Source organism: Protomyctophum parallelum (assembly GCF_964188405.1).
Source record: "Protomyctophum parallelum genome assembly, chromosome: 21".
Classification (NCBI taxonomy): Eukaryota; Metazoa; Chordata; class Actinopteri; order Myctophiformes; family Myctophidae; genus Protomyctophum; species Protomyctophum parallelum.
The window spans coordinates 25,064,130-25,091,230 of record NC_139713.1 but is presented as its reverse complement, the minus strand read 5'-3'; the positions used below and the strand labels follow the sequence as shown (position 1 = coordinate 25,091,230).

The 27,101-nt window shown below is 42.0% G+C and overlaps 2 protein-coding genes across 3 annotated transcripts in view; both read right to left on the bottom strand.

Annotated features, from left to right (window-relative positions):
• LOC310878569 (syntaxin-2-like) overlaps window positions 1–8,282 on the bottom strand; it is a 31,331-nt gene extending 23,049 nt beyond the window's left edge. For both annotated transcript variants that reach the window (XM_083792913.1, XM_083792912.1), the window contains exons 1-9: window positions 8,152–8,282; window positions 7,738–7,809; window positions 7,481–7,580; window positions 6,501–6,575; window positions 4,398–4,471; window positions 3,258–3,366; window positions 2,486–2,559; window positions 1,586–1,723; window positions 471–581 (exon numbers count right to left, since the gene is read on the bottom strand). In XM_083792913.1, the coding sequence (XP_083649039.1) occupies window positions 471–581; window positions 1,586–1,723; window positions 2,486–2,559; window positions 3,258–3,366; window positions 4,398–4,471; window positions 6,501–6,575; window positions 7,481–7,580; window positions 7,738–7,809; window positions 8,152–8,223 (825 nt within the window). In that variant the 5' untranslated portion in view covers window positions 8,224–8,282. The remainder of the gene's footprint in view (window positions 1–470; window positions 582–1,585; window positions 1,724–2,485; window positions 2,560–3,257; window positions 3,367–4,397; window positions 4,472–6,500; window positions 6,576–7,480; window positions 7,581–7,737; window positions 7,810–8,151) is intronic.
• A 1,139-nt stretch (window positions 8,283–9,421) lies between these two features.
• lin54 (lin-54 DREAM MuvB core complex component) lies at window positions 9,422–25,693 on the bottom strand. Its single transcript, XM_083793045.1, has 14 exons — window positions 25,544–25,693; window positions 20,906–21,694; window positions 20,270–20,381; window positions 19,849–19,979; window positions 18,814–18,972; window positions 17,681–17,873; window positions 16,980–17,053; window positions 16,489–16,686; window positions 15,834–15,925; window positions 15,597–15,668; window positions 14,829–14,931; window positions 14,285–14,422; window positions 13,427–13,629; window positions 9,422–12,252 (listed from the first exon to the last, which is right to left on the bottom strand). Exons 2-14 carry the CDS (start codon window positions 21,662–21,664, stop codon window positions 12,051–12,053), a joined length of 2,436 nt encoding a protein of 811 aa, XP_083649171.1. The 5' UTR covers window positions 21,665–21,694; window positions 25,544–25,693; the 3' UTR covers window positions 9,422–12,050.
• Between the last annotated feature and the right edge of the window lie 1,408 nt (window positions 25,694–27,101).

Below are 27,101 nucleotides of genomic sequence, written 5' to 3'. Positions count from 1 at the left end.
ATTTGGCATGTTGTGTATGAACACAACATGCTGATAATGTTATTGTATGTAACCACAGAACACATATTAGTACACACATTCACATCACATTCTGCTTTGACAGCAAAATGTTTAACATTTCAAAGCAAAAAGATGAAAGAAGAGGCAGTTAAGTCCAGTCCTTTTGTTTTCACAGTAATAAAACTTTTTTTTCGACCGCTCATTAGTCCGACACATTACTAACCCTAACCCCAAACTCTAACCCTAACCCTAACCGCACGCCACGGGGTGAGTCTTTCTTAACCTGCCATGTAGTCGGACTAACGGGATGTTGGGCGAATGTGCACTAGTCCCTCTCTCGCTCACCGAGAAGACTGCACATGCGCTCTCATTATATTTGATACTTAATTTGCTACGTCAGAGGGCTGCTTATCAGGGGCTGTAGTAGCGGGGCTGTGGAACAACTTGAAGAAGCCGAGGTTGAAGCTTACCCTGCGCGCCCGTTTCTGGTAGACTACCGCTTTCTTGGTCTCTCCTTTGGCCTGGTCCACATAGTCCACAGCAGTGCTCACGTTCTTCTCAATGTTATTTATGACGTCTCCCTGAAAGAGTGCACAGATTAGAATAGATTTGAATTTAGATTTCATTAACAGACTTTGTGGAACAATTTGTTTAGCATTGCCCTAACTGAGGTTTAATATGACTCATTCCTTATACAACCCCAGAGCTGATACCATGTCCTCCTCTTCTTGGTCCTATAATCACTGACCTTCAACCAGGGCAAATAAAGGCTGGGTATATATTATATAATAAAGATATAGATACACACAGCCTCTGGAACTAAATTACTCATTTCGGCCTGTGGCCAATAAAACAATAAATACAAAGATTGTGACCATAACATTGGTGTGCTCACCTTACCGAGCCCACAATAATGCCCGATTTATACTTGGTGGCAGACCGGTGTAGCAGCATGGCAGGTTGAGCCTGTGGGGTGTCAAACTGGCGATCCGCAGGCCGTCCAATGCGGCCCGCGACACGATTAAAATAATGTAAATTAACACCTCTAACGACACCAATTTGTATATGAATGACATACAGAAGGGATTCTCTCAAAGTAGGTAATGTGGCACCTTGATGAAGTCCAGGGGTGCCTCAGAATGCTTTGATAATATTTGGAATTCATCAACATTACCACTTAACCCTCTATGGTTAGTACAACGGACCCGAGTTGAACTGTACTTGGTGTGTTCTTTTTCAGCCCAGCAAGTCTCTTCACCACAAAATAGAAGATATACAAGCTCACAACGTGACACATTGTGAGCTTGTAGATCAGCTATTTTTGGCGAATGTTCCCCCCAGAATCGGAATGCTGGGCTTTAAGAGGTTAAACGCCAAGCATAAGTGATTTCTTCAAGTCTGCCCCAATGGAAACAAATATTCTGTTTTCCTCGTGACATACTGTCTTTGGAGAAATTATTTACATATTCACATACTGTTAATATGACAAAAGGTGCTTATGAAGTAACATTGTAAAATCAGGTGGTGCAAGTGGATGAAAAGCCATTTACAGCCACCGACATGCATGCAGGGAGTCACGTCTTACTTGAGTCTCTACCAACACGGCGATGTCCACAAACATCTCCTGCAGCTCTCTGATGTTGGTCTCCAGAAGGATGATGTCCTGGTGACGAGACTCGATCTCACTCAAGGCCTGCCGTGTGGTTTGTGAGTCCGACACCATCTGCACAGAGACATGCATCGTGGGCTGTGGTGTGTTCTTCTTGGAACCTTTTTATGTTAGTATTGAATAAGCTATTACTGATCTCGTATCTGTCAACAGTAGTACAGAAATGTATAATATCCAGGGGTCATCATTGCCATGCTGGCTTGTGGTGGACATTTATGTCAAAGATTCTATTTTTGCCATGGATATACAAAATGAGTATACATAACGTATGAAGAGCTAACCCTAAATTACAGATCTGTAGCTCTGAGAGCGTACAAATGGAACCAAATGTAGGTAAATTAATTGGTGGTCCTTGAAAATAAAACTTTTTACCGTCCTAGAATGTGCCATATAGTGTCATAGTATATCAGTGTCATACATATTGAGTCAACATAAGAATATTATAATGGTGTTTAACCCATTTTGATCTGAGATCAGATTCAGAAAATGTCTTCTACATCCTGACAGTTTTCTGAAAAAGCTATGTTTCTGTCAGTCGTTCTTCGATTTTTCAAAAATAGCAGACCTACAAGCTCGTAGCGCGCCACTCGGAGGCACGCTACGAGCTTGTAGATCTGCTATTTTTCAATAGCTAAAGCACAACATAATGCTAACACCAAAAGTGGTTACCGCCCAAAATGGGTTAAAAACAAACAAAAGTTTTCCTTGCCACGGGTGTACGGACATACAGTATTGATGACCCCTGATAATATAACATCCGAGGATTAAACATTTATCAACAGGTTGATGGTCTGTGTTGTAGAAAATCCAACTGACATCAGCTGTGAAGACAGCAGGATTTCCACTGTGCAATAACTCCTCCAACTCTTCATCCGTGGTGATTTTACCAGCTGAATTTACATGGGGGAAAGAAATGTGTAAATGAGCAGGTGTTTTTCTTTTTCCTCTATATTCATATACAGATTTAACAGAAACTTAACAACGGTAGGTTTAAAATTAGTAGGATTCATGAATTTTACCAGCCGAAATCCTGCTTAATGCTTGTCTTTTTAAAAGCATACAGTAGATTAGCCAGTGTAGCAAATAAACATTAGCATTTAATATACATGTTTCAACAATCTAAGCATAAAGCAGTATGTACAAAAGCGTTTCAATATAAACATAAATAGAGGGACATGCATGCCGGAATTAAGCTTAGATCTGTCAAATTCTTACATGTAAGGACATTTCAGAAGGACTGTATTCAATGTAACTTTTATACTGAATATTCATCACTGACCAATTGTCACATTAACCACTATTGCTGCACCTTTCTCAACTACCCTAGCAACAGTTGCCAAAGAAACGCTAACACACACACCCACCCACAGGTGTATCCTTTTGCAAGCAAGCTCATATTTCTCAAAGAGGGGCAGCGCTCCACCTCCCCTCCAGAGCAAACACTATGAAAGGATGCAGATGTACACAACAAAAGAAACAGATGGTAGATTTAACTGACGCTTAACTGCAAGGGAACAATGGATGCGCGTGTGTGCGTGCGCTCGCGTGCATGTGTGTGCGTGTATTGAGGTTGTATTTTCGGACTTACTGATTTCCAGTTGCCTCCGAATTCGTGCTTTACACTTTTCTCTGAAGGTGATCTGTGCATTGTTGTAAATTGTCATGACCTCCAAAAATGACCGGGTCAGATCTGAGTGCTTGAAGGGGCAGAGAATGTATAGTTAGCCAATACATTTAATTGGTTTTATTGTATTGTATTGTAGCATTAAACTAGACAACACTGCAGTTGTCTACCTCCACCAACCAGTGAAGACCTTGAAGGAATTTAATAGGTGATTTTTGTGAGCACGTGGCCTTGACCTTTAACTTTGACCACCTACTTGAGGTCCTAGTGGAAAAGTGTGATAAGGCGTTCAAGGCGTTCCTGAGATATCACATTGATTGATTGATTGAAAATTGTGACAGACAGATCCTGACTGTCCAGCCGAACAAAAGAGTTTTTCTTCTAATTATTCGTTCGGCCTAAAAGAATTGCGTTTATAGATCCATCTACCAGGGCCCAGGAAATTATTCCCCGTTCATTTTCCTCATAGACATTTTAAAAAGTATTAATTTAAAGACCTTTTTAAGCCTCATACAAAGCCAAATCGAGTTGTGAGAAATCATGACAACAAACAGTTTTTCGGGCAGAACAAATAATTAGAAAGAAGAAAACGGCAGGTTACACTTTTTCTCTTGTTTTTCTTCTTTGTAATTATTTGTTTGGTCCAAAATATTATGTTTATTGTCATGATTTGTCTCAACTCGAGTTGGCTTTGTACGACACTTAAAAGGTCTTTAAATAAATACTTTTTGAAATGTCTATGGGAAAAATGCATTGGGAATTATTTCCTGGGCCTGGCGTCGTCATGAAAGGGGGCGGGACTGCGACGCTCTATAGTCATGATTTGTCAGGAGTGGCCGGGCCGGGTTGGATTTGTCCGAGGTTTAAAGGTCTTTAAATAAATATTTCTAAAACATGTAGGGAAAATTAATGGGAAATTCTCTTCCGGTGCCCTCGTCGTTCTGAAAGTGGGCGGTACTGTGGCGCTCTATTTTTGACGAATGTTCACCCTATAACAGGGGTTCATGTGGTTAAGTGAAAGAATGATCAAACCAGCAGGTTGTTGACACCTGGCTGGTACAGTACATGACAGCAGAGTGAACACAGTAAAATGGAATGTCAGACCTGGTTCTTCTGAATACGCTGGTCTGCCGAAGAATTGTTTCCATTCTCATACATAGGCAAGCTCTCATGCATAGCTGAAGAAGAAAAAAACAATGTAAAAATATGCATTTGAACACTACAATAAAAATGCTTATGCACTCAACACAGGCACCTTAATGCAATAAAGGTCATCATTGTGCGAAGGTCTCCAGTGGTGTAATGGTACCACAGCGTTTTAATGGCGTCATGCACACGGGCTCCTACACGCACAGAATAGCAGACAGCTGACAGTGAGTCAACTCATGACAAGACCAGCATTAGAAAAAATCTTCTTAATGAACTTAAAATTGATTAATATTATAGTTTACTGTTGTATAAATAGTAGGAAACTTTAGGAACTTTTATAATTCTTCTCAAGGAATGACTTGAATTAAAAGGTGTGTAGGCCATAATAAAAAGAAAAACGACGTCAACACACTGCACATGTATAATTGGATAAGGATAAACAAAAACAATGTTTTTCTAGCTCTAGTCTTGATTGCATTTACGTCTGCTGCTGGAGGTGTAGGAGGCGCGGCTGCAGTAGCATAACTAAAAAGTTTGCTTTGAAGGAATCTTTTCTTACTCGGTGGAGGACGAGTAATGGAGTAAACATACTCAACTGTGTTGCCTTTATGCAGTGTATGAGGACATTTATAGTAAACAAATGCTAATGATTTGGGTACTCGTACCCGGTGTGAATCTGGGGGGAGGTGTTGGCCGGGGGGACACTCACTGCCAGCTAGAAACCTGTTATGCAGGTAAGCTAGCAATTGACCAAAGGGTTTTTGGGTAAAGTGCGTCTATGTGGGGGGAGGCGTTCTAGCGTCACACGTGCACCGTTCTGTTTCGTCAATGCACATCCAAAATTATCGGTACCGGCCTGGGCCATGGCTCAATGGTCCAGGCACCGTGGCTGGTAATCCAGTCTGGCAGTGTGCTGCGGGTTCAACTCCCGATCCCGACGGCCTTTACTGCATGTCTTCCCCCCCATCTCTCTCCCCATTTCCTGTGAGCCTACGGTCTGTCCCTCCATAAAAAATATAAAATAAAGGCGAAAGCCACAAAAAAAACATTACATTTTTTTTATTGGTACCACGGCATGGATGTCTCCCTTGCTGATAGTGAAAGATATACAGTACAGGAAATTTAATTTTACCCAGGAAATGACTGTCTAGTTTTGTCTACGTCAAAATAACATAACAGCAGCTTCGCCTCTTCAGCACATGATTTGCAAGTGAAAGTGCGGTGTGCCATGAACCCCACACACACTGCAGGAAGTATACAAAGACAGGTACAGCGAGGACACTTCCTCCTTTTTACAGGCTTTTGAAAGTGCAGTATGAACAACTTCCCGTTTCCAGTGTTCTGTGTTAAATGTATTAAGCCATGCACCTCAAACTGTGGTTTGTGCTGCTGTTTTCATATATTCGTTTCACGTTTCTTTTGTAAAGGAATGCCTTACTTCGTCGGGTGACAGTCTCGCTGAAAAATAAATAAATCTACAAGCCGATCTACAAGCTTACAACACGTGTAGATCTTCTATTTAAGAAGATTGTTTTATGTTCACATTCTGAAAGTGGTCTTTTAGTAAAGTGGTTTTCAACTAGTGGTCTGGGGACCACCAGTGGTCCTTGAGGGAGCGTCAAACTCTTGGGAGCGTCAAATGAAACCTATTGTTAAACATCTGCATAACTTAATTTACAAGAAGTCTACACAATTGCATGTAGAATAATTGTTATTTTGATCAATGTTTGCCTGTTATCTCTCCTATGGTACAAACATCAATACAGCATGGAATTGTGGACATATTGTCCAACGACAACAAAATATTCAGTGTTGGGTCTGAGAGGCTAAATCGCAACAAATGGTACGTAGTCGGTGGCTCAAATGCCAATGACGACCTTTGCTGCATACATCTCTCCCTGTCTCTTTCCTGTCCGTCTTCACTGTAACTACAGGCACAAAAGCCAAAAAAACGAATCTGAAAAAATATATATATCACTACTGACCTACAGACAAAATTAATGTTGAGAAAACACTATTGAAATGAGTTCTTGGTTGAAAGACAATATCTGCACATACATTTCAGCTTGGCCTGGACTGTGCTGGCGTTCTTCTTGATGTCATTATTCAGCTGCTCCAGTTCAGCTTTAGTTCCTGAACGAAAGATTAGTAGAAAGGGTGTAAGTTTGTTTTATTATTATTTAAGTGTTACATAGGCTATTCAAAATAAATAAAGAGACAAATCCATCTGATTTTCTGATCACCAAAAGCATGTCGTTACTTTAGATGACAACCTGTTGTACTGTGTCTGTCATCTGCAATTAGGTCTTGTCTTGCCAACTTTTCACACCACCCCAGTCAAAATCCTCAGTGCTCATCTATCCATTTGTAACTACTAGACCTGTACGCGCCCGTCGCAGTCGGCCACCGGCCTTCTTGGGAACGATGCAACTTGGGAACCTAATGATATACGTTGTCATAGCACCCGTTTTAACTGTCAGCCGGTGTCCCACATGGAGATCTGTGTATAGAGCCCGTGTGTGTGAGAAGACTGCAAACTGAAAAGTGTACTTGGCAATCAGTTCGGCCCACTGGCAGAGCCTGATTGGTTGAGCCTTAATTTTGCTGAGGCAGAGGCTGGACAGGTGAAAGGAGTTGGCCTCATTAGTCCCACTGGCAGAGCCTGACCCAGGTGAAAGGAGTTGGCCTCATTAGGCCCACTGGCAGAGCCTGACCAGAGCCTTTTGTGGTGGTTCTGGAGAACTGTGGGTCCGACCGACTCGATACCAGGCACTGCACTCCCTGTGGGGGTGTGGAATGCGTGTGTCTAATGTGAATGTCTCGAGTTACGTGCATTACAAGTTACAACCGTACACATGCACACAGAGACGTGCTGCATTTAGAGTAGGATGAATGTACACAATATAACAACATCAACCCTAATGGTCCATTTGTACATTCAGAGTTCAATTATCATTAAGGATTTTACTGTGTAGCGACAAGTGGCATTTGGAACATTTCAACTCAGCCAGTCCAGAGCTAACAGTGGCTCTACTCACTCTGTCCTGGGTTTGGAGCAGAGAGGATGACACTGTGTGATCTCTCCACCTCATCCACCTGAGAGGAAATCTTCTCAATGATGCTTCTCACCTCTCTCACCTTCATATGGTGGAATACATAGAATAACCATCAATCATGTTCATTTCATAATTAAATCCTGATTTGAACATCATTAAAAGTGTGACACACACACACACACACACACACACACACACACACACACACACACACACACACACACACACACACACTGTACCTTAATGAAAAACTCTTTCATGTAGACATTGGGTGCCATCGTAAAGGTGACGTCATCCACTATGTTGCTTATCTAAATTAAAACATAATTAAACAGTATACAGACATTAGGCTACCTAAATGATGTTTTCCCTCTCCAAAAAGTAATCAATGAACTGAAGGCCTAATCTACAGTGAATAAATAAGACATCGAACGGGTGTCTGCTACGGGATTGTATCTATAACGGACGGTTTAACATATTTGAAGTGGCAGAGTGGCGTCTATTTTCGTTTAATACACGACTGCATAAGAACAGCGATGATAAGAATAGGCTATATAATTAAACATACAACGATTGGGGAAGTATAGGCTCCGCTCTAGTCAGATGAAAAGGCATCGGGGCTTCATTTGTCTCCTCGAAAGAACTCTACTCACGGCTAGAAGTTCTGCCAATCGATCCTTCATAACAAATCCATGATCCGACTGAGGGCCTGTGTCCATCAACATGGAAAGGTATAATCAGTCAGCGAGTTCAAAACTATAACTAAAAGTCGCTTTCATTTGTGGCGCTCGGCTCAACACAAAGCGTGCTACAATACACATGACATGAGTCTCATGCTCTGCAGTCTCCCCACATCAGCGATAGGGCGACCTCACCTGTAGATGGCGAGGAGCGCACGTCGAACGTGAAGGCACGCCCCGTCGCCCCCCAAACCATCCAGACAGGTTGGCAGTGGCACTGACTTCACTATATCATTTATTCTTTGGCACGTTTGACTGTCAAGCTTTCCGCCTCCAGGAAGAAACCCTAAATTTTAAATCAAAGGGAAGACATCATTGCACATACACCACCAAGCCAATAATGAAGTACTACTAGTACTAGTAATAATCTGGGTAACGTGAAAGTATCTGTGCCAAAACATGTTTGTATTTGTAAATGTAAACAATGTATGGTGCAAAAAGACTACTGTATTTTTCTAATTTCCCCATCTACTGTACAGTTGCAAGTGGCCACCAGCAGGAGGAGCTCTTGCCCACCCTTTCTGGTTGTTGTCATGGCAAACATCATGAAGCAACCTTCTACAGTCTACACCTTAGTAACAGCCAGATCTGAGAATCAAAAGAGCTTTTACAATGTGAGGTTTTACAATAACCTTACCTATTTTAAATTCTGTTTGTGGAGTGTAAGTGTCAATGTGTTCTCTGGGGAAGTATTGTTTGCCAACTGTAATTATGACCAACATACTTGATTCTCCACTTGTATTTTTACTGTGCACTGTGCAGATAGCACTAGGCCTATGTAACCCGCAAAAAGCTACACTCTTGACTGTACAATGAAATCAAATGGACCCTTATGGATCCATTTGGTTTCATTGTACACACAAGTTAAATTATTGTTAAACATCTGCATTACTTTATTTACAAGAAGTCGACACAATTAGAGAATGGAGAATAGTTGTTATTTTGATCAATGCCTGTTGTCTCTCCTATGGTAGTAGCATCAATACAGCATGGAATTGTGAACAAAAGCTTATCAAATGAAAAATAAAATATTGTTTCCATGTCAGAGGCTAAATCTCATCAAATGGTGGTCCGTGACTCAAATACATAATGGTTGAAAACCCCTGAAAACCCCCCATCCTCCATAATTTACTTAAGGTCTTTATTCATCAATTGGTTTACACATTTATTTTTTATTTTATTGTTTACATTTAGTTTGCTCAATTCACTCGTCTTTGTCATTTTGATTCATCAGTGTTTTAGTTGGAGATGTTTCCATAGGTGACCGACCGTTGCCTCGTGTAGATTTCAACTTTCCCACCACTTCGTTTTGAAATTAAAATATACATATATATTCTTTTGCAATGATGATCAAGGTTTTTCTAAATGTCACCATATAAACAACAACAATGCTGCAATGGTCACTAAAATAACACTAGTCCAAAATGTATATCAATACCTCAAAGCATTCTAAAAAACCTACCAAGAAACTTAACCACAAATTTCACGACCTAGTGCAATTAGTATTAGTCAACCTTTTCCTCGCCATAGTTGAATACAAAATGAAATGATAGGCAACCAAATAGAAACACCACTTAAGTCTGCGACACCAACCTGTAGACAATTCATTCCAGGGCTGGGCAATTAACTGAAAATATATAGAAAACTATAGAATCGATAACAGACTTAATCTTGTTCATGCTCAAATAATGGAGTTTGAGTTTTTTTTTCAGGGGATGTTTTGTAATTGATATATAAATCCACAAATTGACATTCTAATCTTTTTTTATAATTGACTTAATTAGTATGATTAATCGCTTAACCATGTATTATACTTTAGGCCTACTGTACAATGGTGGCGCACAAAAATAGCAGTCATTTCACCTAGCCCTAATCTCAGGGGTTCATTCACAAATGTGGTTGTAGTAGAGCAATACAGTATCGAGTTCTGTGTAATTAATTTATTGAATTTGACAACCTGTGTGGCGTTCTCTGACCTCTCCCATACCCCTGATTTGTACTTGGTCGTGTGCTGAAAACAGATCGATCTACAGGCGCACAAAACAACGCCTTGACACATTGCGAGCTTGTAGATCTGCAATTTTAAGTGCACGGCACTGGCACAACGGTCAGGCCTTTTACTTGACTGACTCTACATCGGTGGTTCTCAGAGTGGGGTCCAGGGACCCCCAGGGGACCAGACCTAGAGTGGTTTCCAGGGGGTCCCCGGCAAAATGATTGATATTTTGGAACCAAATCATCGGGACACTTCCGAGTTTTATAACTATGACGGTGTACAAAGGGAAGGTCCGTGGCCAAGTGGCCTATTGCATACCAAACACCAGGTGAGAACCACCACTTTACACAGTCACGCATAACTAACTACCAACTTGCCTTCAGCAGCGGTACCAGCCCAAACATCACCATTCTGCAATGGTCAACTTCACACACACAAATAAATAAAGAATTTAACTGCAAAATTCAGATTATGGAAAACACACTAAATGTATGAAAAATGCAGTTACACAAGTCTGTTTGACCTTTTTCCTCATGTCACCATGGATACTGGTACTCTTTTTTTTTAAAAGGGGATAATAGAAACCACAAACAAGGCTGACGCGGGATATGTCTCGCAGTGCAGCGCGACCAAGAGGCGAAACGGAAAACGTCAACACCTCCCAGACATCATACACATACAAACGGAAAATCTAATCCCTTAGTCTCGCTGAATCAAGGGCGAGACGAGGATACGTCCTTGGAACAAATTGTCATGTCCGTAAGCAGTTATTTAAAATTTACATAATCTGGAAGATGCTTTTTCTGGTAAAAATAAGATTTGTTTAAAAATAAACATATTTTAACGAGGATTTATATTTTTTGTTATGTAAGCCTATGATAGAGAACACGACTGTAGAGAAGCTTGAGAACCGTTTCTGTAAAGAAAGAAAAAACGAGTACAGTGCCGTTTCTCACATCACGTACTGCAATTACTTTTTCTATTCTGATACACTCAACTGCGGAGCATGTGAGCAAGCATAACGTAGTGTGATGATTTTTTTTGCAAGTTACATGCCAACTACATGGGATATAATAACTACACCCTGGTTTACTGTTAATAAGGTATTTTACCTTTCTTTGCATTAAAATTCTCCCATGTTGATTCTACACAAAGATCTTTATGAATGACTAACAACGCAGTTGTAAAACAACCCCCCCCCCCCAAAAAAAACAAACGAAAATGATAATTTCATCCTGCATAATACAAATCAGTTATGTTAAGGCATTTCTGCTTTCTCTGACTGAGCAGAAACAAAGCTGTAGGGGGTAAGCGTCAATTCCGTCAAACGATATTCGACAAACATTCACGAGTTCAATTTCAGTCCATGAGTATGGTGGTCTTCCCAACGGAGCCACCGGGACACATCCTAATCTCAGTTCTCGTTTGCCTCGGCACGTCGCCTTGAGTGTCCGCCCCGGGGTACAGCACGTCCCTGTCGTGATCCTCAATGCAACAAAGTAAATAATACCACGTCCAGTGTCGCCCAATGAGCTCCAGACTTCAAACCAGGTAACAATCACAAAGTCGGTTGGTTGAAGTTTTGGGAGGGTTCTTGGGCTAAAAACAAAAACTGATTGGGAAGAGAAGCTCTTCTTAAAATCAAGGCCCAAAGAGGCCTTCTTTTTAATAAAGATCAAACGCATCCTTACATCCATGAATAACTTTTTCCCCTCTCGGAGGACAACAAGCCTGAGATTATCATTCCACTTTTCCAAATTTATAATACCGCTGGTTCCCTACTGCTGGGTGGCAGTAGAGAGCCAGAGAGCCAGGCCTAGCAGTTGATGGAAGCACAGTCTGTTTTAGCCTTCCCCGCCGAGCTGATGATCCTCATGAGGCAGTGTCCAAACTCCTCCAGGATCAGCCGCTCCGCCTCGGCCTCTGGCTGCTGGTTGGTTTCTGCCTTCTTGGCCTGCTCCAGCAGACACTCGCATGTCGCCTCAAGCACCTCCTTCGTCACAAATGTGTAGGGAAGCCTGTGGGAGGAAAGGAAACGGCAAGATTGATTACAAGATATTCAATGTGTTTTTTGTGTGTAAATTAACAACCCTACTTGATCATATTACAGTGTCACACAAAAGTATAAAAAACTAGCAGATCCGCAAGCTCATTTATTTGTGGCATTACTATGAAAAAAATAACTTTCATGCATGCATCTCTTCCATCTTCATAATTCTTTCTAAAATAGCTTTTGCTTGTAAATGCTTTTTCGGATGGTTTGTTCTCCACCCTCCCAGTGTGTAAGGACATCCATGCTTTAATTGAATGGATTAAATTGCCTTCATCAATAGTGCTCGTTATTGATGAAATGTCTGCCAACTTTCTTGAGGCATATGAAAAATACAAAACATTTACTTCTGATTTTGATTTTACCCATTCAATCCAGGAAAGCAGCAGTGTCATTTTAAAATTTGCCATGTATAAGCAATATATCATTGCTGTCGGGCAGAAACCTCACATCTCCATATTGTAACAATATTTTGTATTTTATTAAAATAAATTGCGTAAATTAACGCCCTTGATCACACTATAACGTCACACAAAAGTATCAAGCTCGAAACGTGTCGCGAGCATGTCGATCTGCTACTTTTGCCATTTTAGAATTCGAATCAGCCGTTTTGTACATATGAGGTTTCCAACTGAGAGATGGAAACCGGTTTCAGAAAACAGGATTTAGAAGTTTCTGCCTCGGGTCGAAACGGGTTAATGAACAGTTTATTTGGACAACAATGCACCAGTGGTTCAGAGAGCAGTCGTGGTATAGAGATAAGATCTACAAGCTCAGCACATGTAAATGGAATAGAATCCAACTTTAAACGCATGTTAGCAGAAATAAATATTACCTTCCGCTAGGGCTGTCACAAAGTTGACGAGTTTGACATTTTCATACAAATAATTGCAATTAATGATTTAATTGTGTTTTTTGGCATTGCACATTGGTACATAATGAATAAAAACATTTTCTGTTTGCCTTTTAGGCTTCGTAATGACAAAATGCACAGGGCAGATGTGTGGAATTCAGAATTGGGGGGGGGGGGGGGAGCGCAATCCAGGTAAGATGTGTAAACAATTTAACATTATTGATTGACATAACTATTGACAATTATCACAAATAATTGCGATTAGGCGATTCACGGTGACGGGGCCTACCGTCCGCCTCCACTTGCGATGACAGGCGCGGTCCTGAGCAGCAGGTCTGAGATCTGCGAGGACAGCTTGGTCTTGGCGGCCGTCTGCTGCAGCACGCGGACCTCGGCCGCGTCCGCCAGGTGCATCAGCGTCTTCCTCTCCGGACTCTCCTCAAAGTTCTTACAGCCGACGCACTTGCAGATCGACGAACACATGATCTTTGCCTTGTGGGTGGGTGGATGGGTGGCGGGAAAGAGAGGAAAGGGTCAGGTTTTATCAGTCTGTAGACCATGGGTTACCAAACCTTTCAGGCCATGACCCCCCCCCCCCAAAATAAATCATATCTGTAGGAGTTGAGGTATTGCATTTAGTTTGACTTGGTTCCACAGATAAAAATGGTGGAAATTATATTATTAATATTTTTCACTGTCATTTGGGGACCCCCCAAATTATGTGGGGACCCCCGACCCACAGGTTGAGAACCACTGGTCTCGAACAGCGCCGCTCAACGTGGGATCCTTGAGGCGTTATGGACCAAGGACGTGCCGAGAAGGCAGGGGCTGAAGTTCCGAAATTGCGGATCTACAAGATGCGGCGTACGACATGGATTTCAAAACAAATTCTTTCAACGCAAAATGTTGTGTTCAACTTCGGGAGAGTTGGGAAAAAGGCAATTCTCCTGAAAGCTGCCATCGGGTAGGCCTATGGCATGGAAAATGGGCATTTGCATTTCTTTCACCATAGTAAATGCAGCATTCATGGCCTGGAGAGGGTAGTTTTCTACAGACAGGTAAAAGGGTAGGGGCTTTGTTGTCTATGTGCACTGTCTGAAATGGACCAACTTTATGAGGGTTGGGTTGGGGTGGACTCAGGGCTCACCTCGTAGCACTCGCAGTAGTTCTTCAGACAGCCTGATCGTTTGCAGTTGCAGCCTTTGCTGTGTCTGCGGTCTGATTCTCCCTGTTTGCCTTTACCGATTTTAGGCTTGAAGGCCTCTGGATTTCGGTCTAGACAGGTCTATAAAAAAATAAAAATAAAAATCACATTGACATCATCATGAAGCAATTTGGTCTGTTACAACAAAATTAAGTGGGCCCTCACAAGTGGTGGAAAGTAGATTTACTCAAGTACTGTGCTTAAGTTTGATTCTGAGGTACTTTTACTTTACTTGAGTATTTCCATTTCTCAATACTTTACTTCTAACTTCTACACATCTCAGAGGCAAAGATTTCAATTTTTTTTACTCCACTACAAATACTTTAAAACTTGACTTGTATATAAAGTAGATATAAATTGTTATTACAAAACATACATTAAGCCCCTATTTTATATTTTATCGATAGATACAGTAGTCTGAAAGAAAATGGGGAGAGAGAGATGGAGAATGCAACGCAGCAAAGGTCGTCAGGATCGGGAGTCGAACCTTGATGGCTTTAAGTCGTTCCGTTTCGTGTTCCAAGTTGTTGAAGCAGTTATTGCAGTTACAGTTGCTGCAGAACTCTCCATTCGCAAAGCAGTCACAGTACCTGCAAAGAAAACAGTGGGTGTCATACTGTATATTATACAATTCCATTGTCATTTATTACAATACTAAGCATAGATCGGTATTTCTCATTGTGGAGGTCCAGAGATCTTCAGGGTTAATTGAGGGGGTTCCAAATGGTTTGGTAAGCACTCAAAGTTAAGTGGGTCCTTGAAATGAAATGTTAGAGAGCATGGGTCTTCAACGTTTTTCAGCCCAAGGACCAAGACTTAGCTGAGAGAGATGAAGCAGGGACCCCTACTATAATATACTGTATAACATTTGTGTGATTCAACTTTTACATAGATTTCATAGCTTGTTTGACAGCACTATCATGTTGGATTTGTGTGTATTTTCAAACATTTAACCACTTAAACTGTCAATACTTTCACTCGACCTTTCACACCAAAACGCTTTGCCGGAAATAGCCATTCTACAAGCTCACAGCGCCTTGTGAACTTGTAGATCGGCTATTTTTGGCTAAATGGATGCAGTGTTGCTAGGATTCAAGTGGTAAAATTATCCTATCACAAAAAATTGAGGTGTGGACCCCTCCACTAGGAGTCCCGGGGTCCCTGTTGAAGCCCCCTGCGTTACAGAACCACACCCATAGATATTTCCACTTCAGTGTATATAGGCTGTATTTATAAACATGTCGTTTGTACTTACAGTTTGAGACACTGCGACTTGGTGCAGTTGCATGGTTTTCTTGGTCTCGACGTCGTATCTGCCGCTGTCAACCTGAACGAAATGACATGCTTTGAGATGACGCTTGCATAAAAAAGCGTGATGCAACAGGACTAGTTGAATTTGGTCAAACACATGTTGCTTACGCATGTCAAGATAGTAAAAAAACAAAAGAAGGCAGACATTCAAACCCGGGTGTGCCTAGCATGCAAAACATACCCATTGAGTGGCAGCCTGGCCTGAGTCTGGATGCTGGTCGGGGTGGAGAAAGCAGAACTGCTGGCCATGGAAACAAACGGTGACTGCTGGATCTGTGTGAGACAAAAACATGGGTATATCATTACATCACACTTAAATATGTTACAGTACAGTACAGTACAAGTGAAAAAAAAGAGTGCTCATTTTCTTCGAGTTCACCTCCCCCCAGTCACAGAAAGAAAAGACGTCGCGGAGGTACCGAGACTACGGGGGACGATGATTTACGATTCTGTCCCTATCAGAACATAACTCGGAGGTCGACTGAAGGTAACTTTGCTCAAGTCACCATCCGTCTGCAAAACACAGTGCACCTTTTTCAATATGACTGGTTTTCCGATCGTACTGTGACATTATATGTCACAGTTTCCCCCCTAATTAACACCCTACTTAATCACACTACACGTCACACAAAAACATCAAAAGTAGCAGATCAGCTCAGAAAGCAATGAGTTTCCAGCTTGTAGATCTGCCACTTTAGCTTTTTTTTTTTTTTAAGTAACAGTTTTGCATATAGGGTTTCCACCCAACAGAGACTACCGGTATGTATGTATATATATATATTAAACAAACATAGAATACATGTTGTATGGCGGTATTGTGAGGCACAAACACTAACTTGCGTGACATATTGCGCTGGCACAACCGCATAGCCCATGTTGCCTCCACCGGGAGCCGGCGCCAGGACGGTGCCCGGAGGGAGGTTGGTGAAGTTGGGCTGGATCTGGGGCAGCGGCGTGGCGGGCATGATCAGGCGCTGGGGCGTCTGGGTGGTGGTCAGTAACTGGGCTGCTGACGTTAAGGGCTTGGTGACCACCTGAGGACGAGGAGGAAAAACACTGACCATGAATGACACTGATTGAAAGCTTAGTAGAAAGAGAATGTCTATATCGGTGATTCTCAACATCGGCTATTTTCAGCATGCGACCAAGTGTAAAATCTGCCATTACGACGCCATCGAGGTCAGCCGAAATAATCTTTTGTTGACCAAATCAACTGTATATTTAGTCGACTAAAACTAGACTCAAACTAAAACATTTCAGATGACTAAAACTAAATGTTACTGTTACTGTTTTATTCAAAAGACTCAAAATCAACACTGCTGCTAACCTGTTTCATGGTCTGTGCCGAGACGATTGGGACAGACATCCGTACTGCGCCGGCATTGACCACCATGGGTTTAGCTGTGGGACAGAAGCATAGCATCACCATAACATTGACCACCATGTGTTTAGTTGTGGGACAGAAGCATAGCATCACAACAAACTGCAACTTCAACACTGACTGAACATTATTTAGCACAACGGTCAGTAACATTAGCCGACTAAAACCTGAGGCAGATTCCACAAATGCTGTATAGATCAGTAGTTCTCACACTCTCATGATTTCTCAAAACATAAAAAATAGCATATGTACAATCTCGCAGTGTGCATAGGTTAGCCCACTAGTGATTCCATCTAGGGCTACAACTGTCCATTATTGTCTTAGTAATTGTTCTATCGAGTACTTTTACTGAATTCACTCAATAACCAGGTAGCGTGTTTTAGTTTTATTCATAAATAGCGGCCAATATATACACAGTATGACTCATGATGCACTCACTTGTACATCTGCTATTTTTTGTTTTATTGCATTTGTGAAAGTATTTAAAACAAATTGAATAATTCTGTTACCCGAATGTTCGTTCCTTTTTGGTGTGTGCCAATAAAGAAATGGAAATGTGGGTACTTTGTCCGCCATTTATTTAAAAGTTTGGATATGCTACCTTTTTGGAATTTTAATTCCTACTTTTTGATTTTAAATTGTGTTACCTGTTTGCATAGAGCTGGTGCTGGGACTGCACGTTTGTCCAGTAATGCTGGTCGTGGCTGTGACCAGGCGGACGTAGTGGAAGCGACTGCCCGGCACCTGAATCTGCTGCACGTTGGACTGGGTGTTCAGAGGGATGATGGTCTTGTAATGTCCGCCTGGAGTGGATGTCACCGTGTGCATCGTTTTTATAGTCTGGTAAAAGTTCAGAGAAAAGAGAAGACATGGATTCAAGCAAAATACAACTTCACGGGTGAAGAATGGTGTTGGGCCAAGTCCTAATCTCTGATTTGTTTGAAACAATGTGAAAGCCACACTAGCAATGTTGCCTAATAAACCAGGGGTCTTTAGCTGGGTTTTTTTCCAGGCCAACGACCCCTTGGCTGAGAGAGAGATGAAGTAGAGACACACTCTACAAACTTATTGTATAGAATAGTTTGCAGATTAAACTTTTTCATAGATTTCATAGATCGAAACGGCGTTAGGTGATGCATTACTTCAAACTAATTTTAGTCTTTGTCTTAAATGACCATGCCAACAGACCTAACCCGGAAAACAAGAGGTGACCGTGCTTTTGCGGTTGCGGCCCCAGAGTTATGGAACAATCTTCCCCCACACATTAGAACTGCCCAATCCGGCCCAGGCCGTAGCGTAACGGTCTGGGCACCGGACTGGTAATCCAGTCGCAGTGTGCCGCGGGTTCGACTCCCGGACCCGACACGGCCTTTACTGCATGTCATCCCCCCATCTCTCTCCCGTTTCCTGTCAGCCTACTGTCTGTCCCTTCAAAAATCAATAAAAGGCGTAAGCCGCAAAAAAAATATCTTAAAAAAAAAAAAAAAAAAGAACTGCCCAATCCATAGAGACTTTTAAATCCCTTCTCAAAACCCACCTTTTCTCTCTCGCCTTTAATGTTGTCTGACCTAGATAGTTACTTATTTGTTCTTGATTCTAATGATTATGTATTTTTCTGCTATTCTAGTACTTTCTCGATGTAATTATTTTACCATGCTCTTATACTATGTTTTATACTTTGTCTACTGTGAAGCACTTTGGTCAATTTCGGTTGTGTAAATGTGCTATATAAATAAAGGTTGATAGATTGATTAGACTGAACTTGAAGTGCTTAACATACTTGTGTTGCAGACTGACTGGAGACCACCTTGGCTGGGGAAGTGGAGGTAGACTGCTGCACTGTCAGGATCTGCTGGCCCAGGGCCATGTTGACAGGCAATGTCATAGACTTCTGAGAGGCGTTGGGGGTCTGGGAGGAGGCCACGGACACAACAGTCAACTGGAACAAACAAACAAGGCTGTGCTCAAAACTCTATACGGCACTATGTTATATCATACTCTGTGTCAATACACATGTCGATGCAGACAGAGAGGCTACTGCTTCGCTACGGCAAGAAAACGCTGTGTTGATGCAAAATAAACATTACTAGTATGGTAATGTCAGACATGAGTTGCAACAAAAGACTAAAAATACATGAATTATAAATAAGAACTCTGGGACTACAAACATGTTATTTTAATTCTAAAATCTCAGCCAGGTTGCTGCTCAGTAGGAGACCCAATTGAGCAGACTCCACCGGTCATCAAATTATTGGATTTTGTAAGTTTGGGTCCCGGGGAGACAGCAACACCAAAATCTTTGCGGTCACGAGATGAAAGATTTGGGATCCATTTACTGTACTCATTTAGGGTGACAGCCAGCGCAGGAATAATATAGCATTTACCCACTTACTGTAACCATTGAGCCATTTGACCAAAAAAGTATAAATAATTTTCACAGTTTGTGTGCCGCAGCCTTTGCCTCAGTTAGCTCGCGGCTTCACGTTGCAGTGTTCAGAGTATAGGTTTTATGCCGTTCAGACTATGATTTTATGGGTAAGTCTCCCATTGGCTTGGCGTAGAGGCAGCCAATCATGAAAAAGTGTAGTGCAGGCGCACCTGGCAAAAACAGCAAATCTTTCTTACAAGCCCACAATGCATCACAGCACAATGCGTTGTAGATCTGCTGTTTTTGAAACTTCCAGTGCATACAGAACCCAAGTATCTCCTGTGCATCAGGCTCTGCGGCTGGCCAGTGGCCACATCAGTGCAGTGTAAAGACAGCCGTGTTGACAAGCAAGTTCCAGGATCCCAGGCGGGTAAACATTGAACTTACTTTGCTGGGACTCTTGAGGGGTGAGATGGCAATCTTTTTGTTGGCCAGACTTTGTAGACTGGTGTTGAGGGGCTCTGAGATGGTAATAGTCCTTGGAGTCATCATTGGGGTGCTCTGGGTTAGGACCCGGCCTAAAACAAGAAATCAAAGATGGGGATACATGGGGTTGACACACTAACCGTTACCCAATTGCCCGTGGCACTGGCAGGTAAATAAACTGCCACTAGGCAGTTCTTTATTTCAACAAGCACAAATTTTACCTATATTATTTTCAATAACAAGTACCGTAAACATAAAACTATAGATCTGTCTTAATTCACTTTAAAGCGCAGAAAATGGGACATCAGTGTGACTGTAAATTAATTAACAAACATTCGGAAAGAATCACATACTGTATCAGAATGAAATCCAACATAATTACCTGCAATGACAGGAGATACCGATGTGGTAGCAGTCAGCCCTTTGCTGTTCACCGTTTTAGTGATGATGAACTTGATTGGTGCTGTAGACGTAACCTGTTTTTTCTGGGCAATCTGTAGAGGGATTATACAAGACAACTTGAAAGGATGTTTCTATAGCTGATGTTTGAGAGTGTGATGGAAGAGATCCACATCGGCATTGCTTGTTTGGCTATTTCCTATGAATTGAATATTAAGGACCCCAATGGAAACAAGCCATAGGCTTTCTTGGGTTATAAATCCTCTTAGAAGACCTTGTATTGAACTGTACTTTTTTCCTGCAAAGTGTTAAAAGTATTCAATCAATCAATCAAAACCAGACTCAAGTGGTTAGTCTGTAAATTAAGTGAATTAACCCGTTAAGACATGAAGCCGTGGCCCAGGCCGTAGCGTAACGGTCTGGGCACCGGACTGGTAATCCAGTCGCAGTGTGCCGCGGGTTCGACTCCCGGACCCAACACGGCCTTTACTGCATGTCATCCCCCCATCTCTCTCCCGTTTCCTGTCAGCCTACTGTCTGTCCCTTCAAAAATCAATAAAAGGCGTAAGCCGCAAAAAAAAAGAAAGTAAAAAAAAAAAAAAAGACATGAAGCCGTTACCTGCACAGTCTTCAGCTGCTGGGCCTGTAGCGTGGTCATCGGGTTCGTTGTGTTCCCCATAACAGGCTTCAGCTCAGACCTTCCTCCAATTGTCACCACCTTAAACTGGGGGCCCTGGGGCTTGCCGTCTCCCAAGACCTGGCCCAAGCCAGGCTTGCTGCTCGCGTGGGGCAACTGGAGCACAATAGGTTGCCCAGACTTTCCTATGGCTGTGACCAACAGTTTTTGCCCGTCCTGCTTGATAAATTGGGTCGCCGTGCCCAGAGACTTTGTCGCCTCTGTGGCTTGAGACGACGCCACCTTGTTGAGGATGATCTGGTGGTTCGCCGCGGAGATGGTGAAAGGGACCGAGAGCTTCTGCAGGCCACTAGTGGTGCTGACACTGGTCCCGGTAAAGCCGTCTGTCGTTTTGGTGGTTGCCAAGGCAGAGGTGGCCATGGCCGGTCTGAGGGTGAGCGGCAACGAACAACCACTAGAGGGGGTGAGAAGGAGCTGGCTCCCAGTGCCGGCGGTGCCGAGCGTGGACGTGGAGTCCGTTGTGGTGGAGGTGGTCTGGGCCAGCGTGGATTGAGTCGTGGGGCTAGCTTCCAAGCGGAGGCTCAAGTTGTCCATGGAAGTGTCTGTGTCCATTGGGACCGGTGCGTCGTCAGGCTCTGAAGCACCGGCTTGTGGTGGAGGGACCTCGTCCATGGTGATGGCCTCTGTGTCCATGATCTCATCGGGAAGAAGACTGTTGAGCTCTGGCGACACCACGTCCATGATGCTTTCAAAAATTGGACCTCTCAGTTACTGTTGAAAGACAGATTTTTGTTCAGAAATATATTCTCTAAAACACAAATTATTCGATAGAAAATATGTAGTGTTTGTTCAGTAACAGGAGTCTCTATGTCTCTCATCCAGCTCTGTAAATGTATTTTCTGTTTATTAAAGAGCAGGGAAGACAGAGAGACCCCTGTGACCAGGGGTGAGCTGACGGTAGGGCGTTCCAGGGCGCCGCCCTGGTAGTTTGAAGATGCATGCAAGCCTGCACACGCACAGCCATTCAGTTTTCGCACCTCACTAACAAAACCTGCCGATTGACACCGAGTGTCACTAGGAAGTAGGAATGACCGACCAATGCGACCATAGATGCTGTCCATTGTGTCAACCTGCTAAGTACCTTACTAGTACTACTGTACTGTGTTCTGTCTCAAGCAGTCTAAAGAGTTGGATAACAGTGGCTGGATTCACGAAATAATTAAATTACAGAGGTGACATTTGCAAGGTAAATGCATAAAATGTATGCATTTACCTTGCAAATGTCACCTCTGTAATTTAATTATTTCGTGAATCTTTATTCACAAAATTTTTATTTTCGTCATTTAATGACGAGGTCTGCACACTGGACTAAGCTCCAAAGCACAAATATAACACTTTGGTGTAAGGAAACCTTCAATAAATATTTGAGCTTTGGAGCTTAGTCCATTGTGCACCGCACGGACCTTTATATTTTCTTTTCTATTATTTGCCTAGTGTAAATATCAGATCTACACTTTCACATCACTTTAACTAAATTAGCTATTTTTGGCGAGTGTAGAGTTAAAAACAAATCACTCTTGTGAGGGGCGCTCTTTTCACATTCCGGCCAATCACTTTTGCTGTCCTCACTTTTTATCCTCACATTCCGTGCTCAGCCAATCAAATAATCGCAATGGGGTACACAGAAACACACAAAGCTGGGCATAGGAGCGCCCCTCAAAAATAGGAGGGGGCCTGCCTAGAATAGAGCACTTGTGAATCCGGTCAACTGAGTATAGGATTTAAGTGGTTAAACACAATTGTTTAAAGCTGTTTTTAAATTCCTGGATTTCCCTTATGCAATTGTATATGGTTGGCTATTTCTATAATTATATAATTAATTGTCAACTTAAATTTGTAATCATGACAGCACTAATAATTACTAGTCTAGTACTATAAATACATTTCCTGCACTACATAGCCTAATATGCATCATACACTGGTTTCATGACACAGACACTTTACAATTTAGGCATTTAGCAGACGCTTAATCCAGAGCGATTTACATTAAGCAAGAACAATAAAACATAGCAAGACATACATGAATATACAGCAAGACACACACACACACACACACACACACACACACACACACACACACACACACACACACACACACACACACACAATCAATCAATCCCCTGGATAATTAATTGACATATGCCTAATTGCCTACTTTCTTGTATGCCTTTCAGGCTTCCTCTGCCTGAAAAGAGTTAAAAGTAGTCTGTTAAGAGTTAATAACTATGTTATCTGAACTACCATGTAGAGTGATTATATGAGCACAGCAGACAAGTAGCTTTGCCTTTAACAACAACATTACAAACTCTTAAAATGTTCAGCTAGCTCACTCACTGTGCTATTTATGGAATCCCATGCACCAACTTGCAAGAATAGAATATCTATGATTTCATCAAAACAGACATGATTCTATCTACGTGGTTTCCTTAGTCCTGACTCCTGACTGCAGACCTACGTCTCTCTCAGTCAACGTCGACACCTTCTTCAATTGAATATAAATTACGTTATTTTGTTTTTAGCAACACTTTAGCAACACACGGAACAAAAATAGATCTACAAGCTGACACGTTGCTAGCTTGTAGATCCATTCTTTGAGGGAATAGGCAAGCACCGTCGCACTAGGCAATGTAAATCGAGGCTTTAAAAATGAAGCCCTTTGGCCTCTCAAAGCCAGGATAACCCGGAGAGGAACAAACCTAGCTTTAAATCGGGGTTTCCTCCACTTTTGTTACTGACGCACATTATTTATTTATAAAGCCGCACACAATCCAACAGTTTAGGCAGTTTGACTATTAAAGCAACAACAAAATAACAACGAGACAAAACACAGGGTGTGTTGTAAACATGGGCAACACTGTTACTATTTTCAGGGCCGGGGTTTGGATTTCGAAAGATCCGCCATTTTTCCATCGTCATCACGGCTAGTCCAGCTAATAGTTCAGTAGTACTACCGCACCATGATGAATAATAACAATAAGAATACACATTTAAATAAATGCACCAGTGTGTTGTTAAACGGCAGCTTTCGGTGTTTTGGGGTGCAGTAGCTTAGGAGCTTATACGGAGCTAAAGCTACCGGCTGAACTACATTTCCCAAGTAGCTTTACGTTTACTAGCTTGACACTTTCAGAATGATGTAGCTTCCATCCCAAAGTAGTTCGGCTATTTGTTTTCACCGACCAAAGGCTACATTCTTCACATGCACCATATTTTAGTGGCACGTTTGACGCAACATAACACAACAGATGAGTTCTGAGTGCAGTTTGAGCATCACATCAAACTCAAAGAGAGAATCCTCCATCCTCAACCTCCAGCAATTATTAATTTGTATGTCAGACTCGTAAATCCACCTTAATAAAATCCTCAGCAACAATACCAACAAGACAAAGTATTCGATGTAGTAGAATCAGATAATATATATACTTTGTAGTGTAAGTTGTAGTGTAGCTACTTATTTTGAGAGAGATTCTAGTACATTTTTATGAATAGTTTTTAGAGTCCAACCAAAGCAGTTTATTATACAGGGCTATTATAAAGACATTTTAAAGGATACACTCCTATCACTGCATGACCACACCATATTTTACGCCATTGATACGTTTAGTTTACAGATATGTCATAACATGATATGCTGGGTCTATAGTCGTTTAGGTTGACACCAGACATGATGATGGGGGCTGGGGCAGTTCATTAGTATGGTAGCATGTAGACCTAGAATGCCTGTGATAATACATATCTGGAAGAATACTGTATGAAACAACAAGAGCCATTCTATAGGGCAAGGTAGCATGATGATGACCTTCTTATCACCGTCAAATCATCAATATTCTTCCAGATGCAGTCAAATTAAAATATGTATCTCAATGCAATGAAGGAGCCGTTGTTTATCATTTTGAGATCTATACAAAGGGTACTTTAAGTACCATGTCCCATTTGGCAATAGCTTATCTTACCAATGAGTATACGGGGTTATTATTAATTATAACAATATGCCCGGTTAATACATAGTCGCATGGCTCACAGAATGTAGCCGATTTACAAACCCAGAGCTTAGATCAGCAATTTTCTTCCACTGTTCTTGTAATTCGCTATTTTCACCTATTCTTCCTCGCAGTTCTGTTATTTTCAGTTGGATTTCTTGCGTTCCGGTTATTTTCGATTTAACAGTTCAATTCCCAGTAGTTCTGTTGTATTTCGTCTCTTTTCTTCGACGACCCATGCACCACCACACTGACTGTACCCTCCTCCAACTGTATATACTTTACCCATTTTCAAACGTTTTTATGATATATTTTGACACTTGCGTGTATGTTTTCTCATGCTCATTTGAATTGAATTGAATCGACTAGAACGTCCAGCAGCAGCGATGACAACAAACCTAACCAGCAGCAGTTTGTGTACAACTGACTCTCTCTCTCTGACTCTGAGCCGCGGCAGCCACAGCCTGAGCCGAGCAGTGAACTTGATGAAAGCTCCGCTAACATTAGCACCGCTAGCCTAACGTTGGGTACAACAACAACAACACGTTTCAAAAAACCTCCCGTCCCCGGCGTGTCTTACTTTGCCCCGCTCGCCGTCTTTTCGGCTCTCCAAGGTCTCAGCACACGCGCCGGCGACGAGGATCGGATGCGATGCGGCGTCCTTGGTGCACAAAAAATGTCCCAAAAAGAAGAAGACACGATTGTTTCAAAATACCGCGCCGAGCGCCATTTCTGCCTGACATCTCACACGGCTGGCACGCCCTCCTCGCCGCACGTCACCGTACTTTCTTCTTCTTCTCCTTAACTCCTTCTTTTGGACGAGCCACTGCCAGCGGTGCGTTGCTGCCCCCCACTAGCCTAAGATTAGACTAGGCTAGGGGCGCGTTCGGAAATACCGCACCGGAGCGCAGTGCGCTATTTCCGAACGCGCCCAAAATGTATGTCCTTTACACATGGAAATGGCCGGTTAAAACATTTTTAAGCAGCCTCCTGTATTCTAATCGGAGTCTCCAGAAGTTTTATTTTTCGCCACTGTATTTTCTCTCTCTCTCAGACATACACACACACAGACACAATGTATTACCCACCATTTCAATCCATTTCCTTGGCTTTTTACATTCTAATCCAGTGGTTCTCAACCTTTTTACACCAAGTACCACCTCAGAGTTTTTCTATCACTCCAAGTACCACCACCGCCAAACGTGCACGCGCGTGCTATTAGTGGTTATTGATGCTTTTTTGGCGGGTTTATGATGGATTTCGGGTACCTACCTACTGTTATCAAAATGATAATATGACCACCATTATAACTTATGTGAAAATATATACATATATGCACAGTTCACACAGGAGAAAAAATTATTCCTAATAAGAAATTAAGAATATTTATTTATTTTTCACAGACGTCAGCCAAAATCATGCTGTACAAAACAGGCACTTTAACTACTTTACAATGAGGAGCCATACAGGCATCCCCAGGTTTTTTGAGTTAATACATTTATCAATAGCATAGGTAGGCTATACACATTAATTCTGAATACAGGTTTTGAAACTCATTTGCCCCAATACAGCAGCTGTGTGTTTTTATGGATCTATCAATTCACATAATTTTAATATTAAGGACCCAGCCATTTGTATCTCTGGGACCCCAAATTATTATTTTCTATTTGTTTATATTGTAAAATCAATGTCAATTTAACTCTTAGTGTACAAATGGAACCTATCATTTGGCTGGGAGTGGGGACCCCTGATCCCACTTTAAAAACCGTGTAGCCTACTGTCCTACACAGCACTGTGTCTGTCCGTGACAATGTAATAGTGATGTCCGTTCTATTTAAGCATTGGTTGGCAGTTAGCACTTAAGCAGTTATTAGCATCATAGCATGGTCTGTCACATAAGTATTGACAAACAGCGGTCATATTTGTCAAACAAAACTGTTGGGGACTGTGGGGAGATATAATTTTAAGAACATGAGCATGTCGTCATGCTCAGCTGTCAGCTTGTTGCGCTGTTCCGTCTCTCTCGTCTACTAAGATGTTGATGCTAATCAATGCTAAAGATTAGCTTGCATGGAGCTAAGGCTGAAACTTTGCTGCTGTAGTTGCCACGGTGGCAAATCCATCCCTTTATTTTTTTG